The 10,372-nt window shown below is 34.2% G+C and overlaps 1 protein-coding gene across 2 annotated transcripts; it reads right to left on the bottom strand.

Moving 5' to 3' along the window:
• Positions 1-6,369: 6,369 nt before the first annotated feature.
• LOC129572049 (G-protein coupled receptor Mth2-like) lies at positions 6,370-10,372 on the bottom strand. 2 transcript variants are annotated; one of them, XM_055451954.1, is made up of 8 exons: positions 9,995-10,372; positions 8,866-9,354; positions 8,166-8,334; positions 7,830-8,097; positions 7,600-7,772; positions 7,307-7,487; positions 7,066-7,248; positions 6,370-6,995 (listed from the first exon to the last, which is right to left on the bottom strand). In XM_055451954.1, exons 1-8 carry the CDS (start codon positions 10,043-10,045, stop codon positions 6,953-6,955), a joined length of 1,557 nt encoding a protein of 518 aa, XP_055307929.1. In that variant the 5' UTR covers positions 10,046-10,372; the 3' UTR covers positions 6,370-6,952. The 2 variants fall into 2 exon arrangements, with proteins under 2 accessions (XP_055307929.1, XP_055307932.1); XM_055451957.1 differs by having other exon boundaries at positions 8,866-9,383; positions 10,277-10,372.

The following is a 10,372-nucleotide window of genomic DNA, read 5'->3' as shown; positions in this document are numbered from 1 at the left end:
GCCATTTCATTTTACGAAGTGCAAACAACAGAAATTGTTTCTGGATGAATTCAACTCGGGCAATCTTTTCAGCTGTGTATGGGTTCCATACTTGAGATGCATATTCGACAATCGGAAGGACAAATGTGTTAAATAGTCTCTTTATGGTCCATGGATCCTCAAACTCTCTACCAAATCTCTACTAATAAAATGTCTAATAAAGTCTCTCTCTAATAAAATGTTAAAAGCAGATATCAAATTAGATTTTAACAACAAGCATCACGAGTATGAAACAAGACAATCAAAAAGACTGCGCAAAATTAAACCCAAAAATAATTGGGGAAAATATTCTATCATTAACAGGGGAACTAATTCATACAATTCTTTGCCATCGCCAATGAAAAAAATTCACAAAATACAGACATTTAAAAACCAAATGAAAAAAATTACACTGGAAGAGCAGTCAAAAAACTTGCAATGTAACAAATTAAGAAACAAAAAAAAAACAGAAATATATTTACAAAACAAACAGAGTCACTACAAAACATAAGAAAAAAAGTTAATTATTTATTGAGATGTAACTATTTAGTTTTAGGGGCGTTCATGTATAACATTTGCCTGAATAAATAAATAAATAAAATAAACAATAGAAAGTTTTATCATTCGAAAAACCGTGCTTTGTAGTACAAAGTTTGTACTTTAAAAATGTATATTTTTGTGATGTTATGATGTAAATTATATGTGAAACTTAACATCTGATTTTATCAATCAAGAAATTTAATTTCATGAGTGCCTAAAGTGGATAAAATTTAGTATGAACAATTTGATGATCGTGAACATCAATATTGGTGATTGGTGTGTTTTAGTTTTTCACCACTGCGCGAGTACTCGGCGCTGTACGCAGTACTCAAGTGCTGTACGCTGACGCCACGCCCATGAGTCAAAACGAGCAACTTAGTATGAAACTATGGCCCATTCTGTAATCAGAGCCACCTCAAATATCACCTTTCACACATCAAGAAATTCGTTCCTCTTGAAATGCAAAAAAGGCAATAGTCAAAACATTTCGTTTCATCGAATGAGGCTTTGATGCAGTATTGGCTATGGTTGTATGTTGTATTTTCAGCCAAATTGTCTCCTGCAAGGGGCGACTACTGAATTGACTGAAAGTACTGAAAACAACTGAAATTTGTTTCTTGATACTGAAAAGTACTGAAAACCGGTTTTCAGTACTTCAGTGTCAGTTTATGCATTGAATACGTCAAACCATGACACTTGATTTATATCATTAACGCCATATAGTTTAAAAATTGATATTGAGGTAGAATTTTGGATAAAATTGAAAAAGATTTGTCTACAAAAGTGCCAAACTATAAAAATACCACATTCAGTAGTTTGGAAATAAAAATACGCCGAAAAACATTTGTGTAAAAAATGCATTCTTGTTTTGTTTGGTTTTAGTCTTCGTGGTTTCAGAGATGCACTGACATTTCTAGGAGTTGATGATACACACAACAATGTCATAGAAATTTTCATTCGACGAAAATTGCCAGACATATATTTTCGACATAAATCACTCTTTTCTGATGTCAGCTCCTTTATTGTGTCTTTAGACATTTCTAATTCAAATATAAGTGGACTTTATTTTTGATCAAATACGTCCATTTCGAATGCTAGAAAACAAACATTAAACACAAGTGCCAAGAAATTTTGACAATACTGAACTGCAATAAAAGTCATATATTTACTAAGTACTGAAAAAACTGAACCGCTACTGAAAATCGTTCGCAGGTACTCAAAAGTACTGAAAACCGGTTTTCAGTAGGAATTCGCCCCTTGGTCTCCTGTCTTCAACTGAGTGAATGAAATAGTTCTTCATTGAGTTATAATTTGATGTTGATCTTGATCTTTCAAGTCAAGCATGATCACTTCTTACATGTGTAATGACAAAGTCTTCCGGCTCCGGCCTGTAATGCACTTTGCAAATACGATCGACGTATCCGAAATGCTGATCTAAATTTTGAATTTTTGTTTGACCATTTTCATCACGCTCCTCGGCCTGGAAATTCCGTGCTTTTTCGTTAGCTTGGCATTTCACCTTTTTCATTCTCATGCTTGTTGTAAATGGTCCATATGGACAGCAGAGTCGAATACATTTTCTGATGTTGCAAATGCATCCACGCAATTCACGTTCAATTCCATCTATGTAGCGAAAATATTGATTCGGCGGATATTCGATACCATTGAAAATGATGCTTTTATTCGACTGTAATTTTCCATCATTGATGTTAATCGAATCGTCGAAATCACAACACGCTGACACCGACTCAGTGATGTCAGCAATACAAATCAATTGTTTTGATTTGCGTTGATATTGGTTGTCGGTGTCAGCGTGTTGTGAATATTTGCTGTTGTGCGTGAGTGAAAGAGACTCTCTCACTCTGTCCGATGCGTTGCAATTTCGCAATGTTTGTTGTCACATTTCTTCTGTGTTATTTTCCATGCGCTATCGTTTTTGTTATTTCACTCTTTACATTGGCTCGTATACCGCTCGTTCATGGTGATGCTGTACAATAAGCAGAGCTCGATTACGTTCTCTCTTAAATGCTTACAATTATAAACTCCTGATACTTTTCGTCGAAAGAACATAATATTTTTAACCATTCATGCAAACTTTTTCGAAAACCAATGTGTTAAATTCAAGTATTGGGAGCTGCCAGATCGACAAATGATTAGTTTTATTGATTATGTTTGCCTGGTACTTAAATTCAAATAAATTAATAATATTCACCAATTTGGACAAACATACTCGCCTTTTCCAACAACCAAAGTCTGAAAAACATACTTCTGTTTATTGGTATTCCAAACTAACAAAATACATACTCTTGTTTAACGCAAATTAAGGTTTATGAAACATACTCGCCTTTATCATAGCCACAAACAGTCAAAATACATACTATACTTTAAAAAATTTTAAGCCGAAAGAAACTTACTCTTCTCTTTCGTAACAAAGTCAATGAAACATACACTACTCTCAATCTCACCCATAGATTTATTGTTCAAATATCACGCATATCCAAACTTTAAATTTGATTGATTTTATGCAGAAGCTATAGTAGTGAAGATGCCTTTGTTTGAACAAAATACCAAAATAATTTTAAAAAAATCTGCACCAATAATCCGCATTTCAACTAATCTGCGATACGAACAATCACTTAATCGTCAACTTGAATCAGAGAAGATTGAAAAAAAACAAACGCAAATTTCCGCTCGATTTGAGCTCATGCATTGTCGACTTGGATATATGCAATTCCAGTTGGAATGAATGCAACACACGCTTAAATGCATATATGCAAAAAGAAACACGTGCCGTTATGAATGTGAATCTCTAGTTGATATGAATATTTTATAAAACTTAAAGATTCTATAAAATAGAACGAGAAGAAAAGATAAACGTACATTTTGCAACGACAGTCGAGAGACTGATACAAATACCTTTTGATTATTTCATTATATGCTCAATAAACCGGTTTTATAAATACATTCCATCGTTCACATGAAATATCACTAATTAATATTCAACTTTATGAATAACTAGAAAAATACTTGCTAAGTTGTGTATTCATCATTTACGTCGCCAATTAGAACTTTCATCGTGCATTTTTTAGAATAAAGGGGTATAGAATCTATACTACACATAAATTCACCAATGGCTTACAAGTAATTTAACTAAAGTGGCGAAACGTTACGACTACGCGTCCGTTAGTTGCTGCGTTTCACTTCTTTGAATTTAACAATGAACGTATCCACGTTGGTTTCGAGTATTACAATCGTTGTATCACGACAAGAAATCGTATAAATTGGCAATATTTCAAGTTTCAACTATTTCTTCATGAATTAGCTTGTGCGTGTTGCACACGTGTTGTGTGAAATCAACAACCAAAAAAAGTCGACTGAGCTTGCATCTTGGGCATGCATCGAACGAGTTTGTTGTGGTATAATGCACAACGCTCAGACATGTGCCATGTATCTTACAACATTATCGTTAAGAAATTTTAATTGAAAACTTGTTTGCACTGATAGGGGCTGTGTTTGGAACTGTCAGTCAGTCGATCACGACTATTCGCTAGAGTTGCATTGAAAAAGTTAATAATAATAAGAAAATTCTTTTGTTTTTACAAATACTCGTGTCCAATTTGTTACATTATTATTGAGTGCGCTAAATGGTTATACCATCACATAATAAAATGGAGTGTCGACACTTTGTGAGAGCTAATTGAAAGCAAGACAACAAAATGGTGTCTGGGAGAAAAATCATGAGTATTTTATTCATTATTACACTGATGATCGCTTTTGATTGTGCCCTAAGTGATGCTCAGTCCAATGGAACACAACTTACAGGTCTGAAATTAGGCCTCAAATATACGTGATAAATTACAACGTTTATTTGGATTCTAGGGAGACGTCAACCGGTTAAGCCAAAAGTACAATATGCCTCAATTGAATATGGAGGATACCATGTTGGAGTGGAAGAATGTCCACCATGTAAGGTGTTCCACAAAGGAAGGGAAAGATGTGTTAATGTTTGCTGATATACAACTCAATTTGGCCCAAAACATTTTCTACAGAACTTTAAATACGTTTTTCGTGACTAAGAAAATAAGAAATGAAATTGTTTGTGAGAATTTTAAATCGCTTCGAATTGTTAAATGAAAATAAAACTAACGTCGCAAGCTAAAAAAAATTGTTGTTTTTTTCAAGCAATCGAATTCGTGTTCCTTGTTTTCCAGGGACAATGCACAAAAATCGAATGTGAATATTTTTCGTTGATACTTCCCGAATTTTGGCAAATAAAATGCGCGTTTGCAAATGTATTTGTGGTGATATTCCAGGTAGCGACACTGGAGTTGAAAAAATAGAACAAATATTGTAAATATTCGCAAATGTGTCGTCAATACCCAATAATTACCCACAAATGCCGCAATATTTTATGAATATTCATTTTCCAATGCAAATATGAGTGAGTACTGTGTGAATGTATAGAATGAGAATAAATAAATGGCAAATATATATTTGTAATTTGTGTTTGATCGTTTAATTGTTTCTATCATCCGGAATGTATAAATCATCAAGTTTATCGTTCGATTTCAATCTTCGGTCAATGCATCCCATTCCTTTTATTCAAGTTTAGTCTGTTGTTCAATCATTAAGCACTTTCAATTCGAATAATTCAATTCGACAAAGCAGAATAATCATAATTATACAAAAATTAATGAAATTTTCTTTCCATAGAACAAAAGAAAAATGCTGATAGACCAAAGCGTTTAGTGCGTTACCGTATGCATCAAACGTCTTACGCTCATACACGGTCTGTTAAGAAACCCTATTTTCCAACGTCAATGTTTGTTGCTCATTAAACATTTAAATCACGATTTGTTCGGAAACTCAAAAGACATGTCTTTAAGGTCATGATAATTTTAGGATTTAAATCAAATTGTGCTAAGCCCTGTTCGGATTTATTGCAATAACATTTCGTTTTTGTTTCGGGAATAGTGGTTATTTAAAAGCCGAGGCTAACCCCAAATTTTGATTTATTAAATTGGACACTTTCAAATAATTTGTCAGGAACAGATGCTACCATACATCGGTATCGAAGTTTGGCTGTCCCTTTTGCTCCATGGGTCATTTTCGTGAATTTTTGAGGGAGCAAGGCGTTCAGAAAACTGAAATGCGGGAGCACATGTCAGAATTCAGAACGGGTCTCTAACAATTCCAATTTAATTTTTTCGTGGCCCTTTTTCATAAACCGCCGGTGCCTAACCAAAGTCTAATGTAGTGCGAATACCACCGTTTGCTGTAGAAGTAAACTAATGTAAATAATCAAAGCACCAGAGTGCAGGGCATAACTTTTATTAAAATTGATTATAATCAATGAATTCAGACTAACAAACAACATTTTTATTTACAAGCTACGCATTAATTTTGAGAACACGACTTCATCAATTCAAATTAGCTGTCATTTAGTAGCTGGTGGTAGATCATAATGGCCGATCATTCTAGCTGCCAAGTTAAGATGGATACGCATATGAATATACTTTGAATTTTATGAATCATGCAGATTGTCATTATTTTTTTGCTAAAAGAGAGAGAGAACAAATTAGTACGAATAGTGAAAGAATTTGTTGAAAATGTCGTCGATTCAAGATATGAAAAAATATCAAAGAATAAGCGGTAGCTTTCAACTATTCTCCACTTCCATTGGATTTCAACGGTCAAATTGTATCTAATGTAATGGAAACTAAATGCAAGTGGAGACGGTGTGTAAAAAATAGTGTAGAAAAACTTTTAAAATGGGGATGGTTCTTTAAAGACAGTAAAAAGACAAACATATTAAACCGTTCAAATTTAGTTTATTTTATTCAAATAGATATGAGTTATTTTTGTATAACTTTTTATCTTTGGTTATGCTAACAGAAAAGATCAAAAAAGATACAAGTTTGACCTCACAAAGTCAATATAGACGGTCCAATCCAAGAAAAACGAACGACACATGTTTATTTTGAAATAGGTTAAAGTACGTGTATATTGCCTTTGTGAGAGGAAACTTTCCCCTTTGGTTATTGTATCTGTTTAAAGTTTTGTTTCTGTAGATGGATTGGTGTTTGTTCTTACACTTTGATCAGTAAAATGTTTGTCCAAATCATTAATAACACCGAATTCCATTTGCCACAAAAGTTTTGGTTCCATATCCGTGGCAAATACATGGCACGGAACAAATTTAGTATCATATTAGTGTTTCCAATATTTACTTAGTGACATAAAAGTCGCATATGAAAGATTTTGGAACATGTCATAGTGGACGTAGTTTATTAGTAGCAAATTAGTGGGAATTATGTTCATTAAAAACGTTGCATCCGATTTGGAACATTTTTTTTTGTTGTGGTATAGATGTTGTATCAAGTGTTGTATACATCTAATTGGAAGTCGTTGCTATTACTGGTGAATAAGTTTTCCAACTGAAATGAGATAGAGAGAGAGAGTAAGGTCTTTATCTGAATTCATTGTTTGTAGATGACGCGCACAAACCTCTTCTTTATTAAACGTAAAACTCGAATGTTCAATACGAATAATACGAAAATGATTATTCCTTGTGCACAATAGAGAATATCCATCACGGATAAAACAAGATTATTATTCGAGAGAAACCAAACTGCATCTGCGATCCAGATAACCTCAGTTACGATGAACAATCGTACGTACAATAGATAACTGAAAGAGAAAGAGCGAAAAAGAGATTGGATAATTTTCATTTAGGGTTCAATTTCACCTATTCTTTTGGTGTTGTAGTCCTTTTCGAAGTTCGTTACGTTTGACTTGCAATGTCATTTTTTTCAAATCCAACCGAATTTGATAAATTTTCAATGCGGTCAGAATCGTAAACACAAGATTCACTATGAAAATAATACAAAGTGGACCGTAGTAGTAAATTAATCGTGATGTAAAATTTTCTGCAATGAAATTTTATGTTTGGTAAATAAGAAACACTGTTCCGGCAATACAAAAGCTAGCCAGTCAATTTGTTGGCCAGATCGAGTTCACAAAGAGCTTTTGATGACTAACCTTTGAGATGGAGCGAAGTTTTTCCAATGCCTGGCTTTAGATAATCTGGAAGCCCATCGATTGCATCCATTGTATGGCCGACAATATTCACAAGCAACGACCCACCAAAAGCATACACACCGTACAATATGAACTTCTTTCTTTCTGAATATGGTTTGACCCTGATGGTGGATCTAATGGAGAACGGAATGTTTAAAATGAGTTTATTTGAAAGAGAATAAATGTTTTACCGAAAGCTTGACCACAAATCGAAACTGATCACATTTAACCACAGAAAAGCCGAGAAGGTTGCAAAGTATAACATTGAGGCGCGTTTTTTACGCGTGACCGTATCAACGTGAAACTTGCGAGTGAGTTGCTCAAAAGCTAATAAAATGTACATGAGCATCATACAAAATAAGTAGCAGAGGAAGTATCTGCCATGCAAATTACGCAGCTCGGATATGCCAAAGTAGATGATATATGTGACGACTATGCATGGAATCGATGTGTATAGCACTGAAAAAAATATATCCGTATTAGTATAGTATCCAATATTTTACATTCATTTGTGCGCCAATACTTACCGTAAGGTAAATAGGAAAAACTTGCGAGCATAGGTGAAGGATCTTTTATCTCATCGTTTGGCAAGCATATTTTTGCCTCTAAATAGATTCCTTTCGTTTCGTTGGATGAGATTTTGATGCAGTATTCGCGATGGTTGTATGTTTGATTTTCTGCCAGAACGTCTCCTGTCTTGAATTGAGTGCATAAATTATTTCTTCATTGAGTTATAATTTGATGTTGATCTTTCAAGTCAAGCATGATCACTTCTTACATGCATACTCCGAGCATGTATATGGAGTTTCAATACATTATATTTGGTACGGGCGTCTAACTCCATCTACGGATTTTTCCAGTAGTTGTGAATCGAGTAGACGTATAACGATTTCAACTATTTTTGGGCGAAATTATCTCGAAAATATACAAAAATGAGTTATTTGTTATGCGAACACTCAAACGGCTACCGGAAATGTACGCGCAAATACACGCACTCGAGTGTATTGTAAATTTGTCATCTAGTAACCATTGCATGTCTACTGAATCAGTGCGTACATTAACAGTAGTCGTTTGAGCGTTCGCATGACAAATAACTCATTTTAGCATACTTTTGAGATAATTTCGCCCAAAAATAGTTGAAACCGCAACTCAATAGAACACAACTGCTGGAAAAATCCGTAGATGGAGTTAGACGTTTCAAATACGTCATGTTCTCGGTATGCTTACATGTGTAATGATAAAGTCTTCCGGCTCCGGCCTGTAATGCACTTTGCAAATACGATCGACGTATCCGAAATGCTGATCTAAATTTTGAATTTTTGTTTGACCATTTTCATCGCTCACCTCGGCCTGGAAATTCCGTGCTTTTTCGTTTTGTTCGCATTTCACCTCTTCCTTTTTCATGCTTATTGTAAATGATCCGTGTGGACAGCAAAGTCGAATACAGTTTCTGATGTTGCAAATGCATCCACGCAATTCACGTTCAATTCCATCTATGTGGCGAAAATATTGATTCGGCGGATATTCGATACCGTTGAATATGATGCTGTTATTCGACTGCAATTCTCCGTCATTGATGTTAATCGAATCGGCGAAATCACAAGGAAATCCATGAACTTTTGTAGTTATGCTCAAAAATAATAATCCGAAGAGAGCGAAAGTCAACCACATCTTCACGGACGATCGAGTGTTATGCTTGTGTGTGGAATATTTTTGCTAGAAAATATGTAGGCATCAATTTAGAACTGAAGCAAAACAGACGGTGTTAAAAACGAACTGAGTCTTAGAAAATTTTCAGTACGATTGGCAGAATGAATACACAATATTTCAATTGCAGATATTTATTCTGTTCTGTCCCTCTAGACTGAACCAGGTGAGTTACAGGCATTGACTTATTGAAAATGGCAATAAAAATGTCAATTTTACTCGTTGACGGAACTGGAAGAAGAGATAAACGTACATTTTGCAACGACAGATGAGGGACTGGTACAAATTTCTTTTGATTATATTCTATTTTGATTAGATTTTTATATGAATTGGGTAAAAAAACGGTTTGTTTTGGTTTTATAATTTGATAAATGATACATTTTAATCATGAATTTATCTTGATCATTTAATTTAATTGATAATTCTCTTATCATCCATAATGACGAAACGTTACGAGTACGCGTAGCACTACGTTTAGTAATTATCTTAACGTAGTGGTATGCGTAGTTGCTACGCTTTACTCCTTTGCTGATATTTCATATTTCAATCCAAACCTACAGTGGTTTTTGTCCATAATATATGCCAAGAGATGGGTAGTTTTTCCACTTTGAATTCTTTAAAATGTGTTAGATCAATCGAGTATGGTTACCAGTAAATTATTGAAGATGTCAGACGCCGATTTCGAAATGACTTTACGCATTCGATAGAGTTTCTCTTTCGGTCCCTCCCCCGCAGAAAGAGCGAATAAATCCGTTTTTAGTTTTCAAGTTTTGAATAAAATGGAGTGTCGAAGTTTTCATCACATTGATATTTCAATTCAATTCAATTCACAATTTCACCATATTTATTGTTCAAATATCACGCGTTATCCAAATTGTTGATAATCTTAGAATTGATTGAATTTATGTAGAAGCTACACTGATAGAGATACCTTTGTTTGAACAAAACACCAAAATAATTTAATAAAATCTGCACCAAACATCCGAATACCAACTAATCCGCGATACGAACGAGCACTTGATCATCA

This window comes from Sitodiplosis mosellana, unplaced genomic scaffold, assembly GCF_009176505.1.
Source record: "Sitodiplosis mosellana isolate CC-2019 unplaced genomic scaffold, AAFC_SMos_1.0 Smas_scaffold_4036, whole genome shotgun sequence".
NCBI classification, from domain to species: domain Eukaryota; kingdom Metazoa; phylum Arthropoda; class Insecta; order Diptera; family Cecidomyiidae; genus Sitodiplosis; species Sitodiplosis mosellana.
This window is presented reverse-complemented; position numbering and strand designations above follow the sequence as displayed.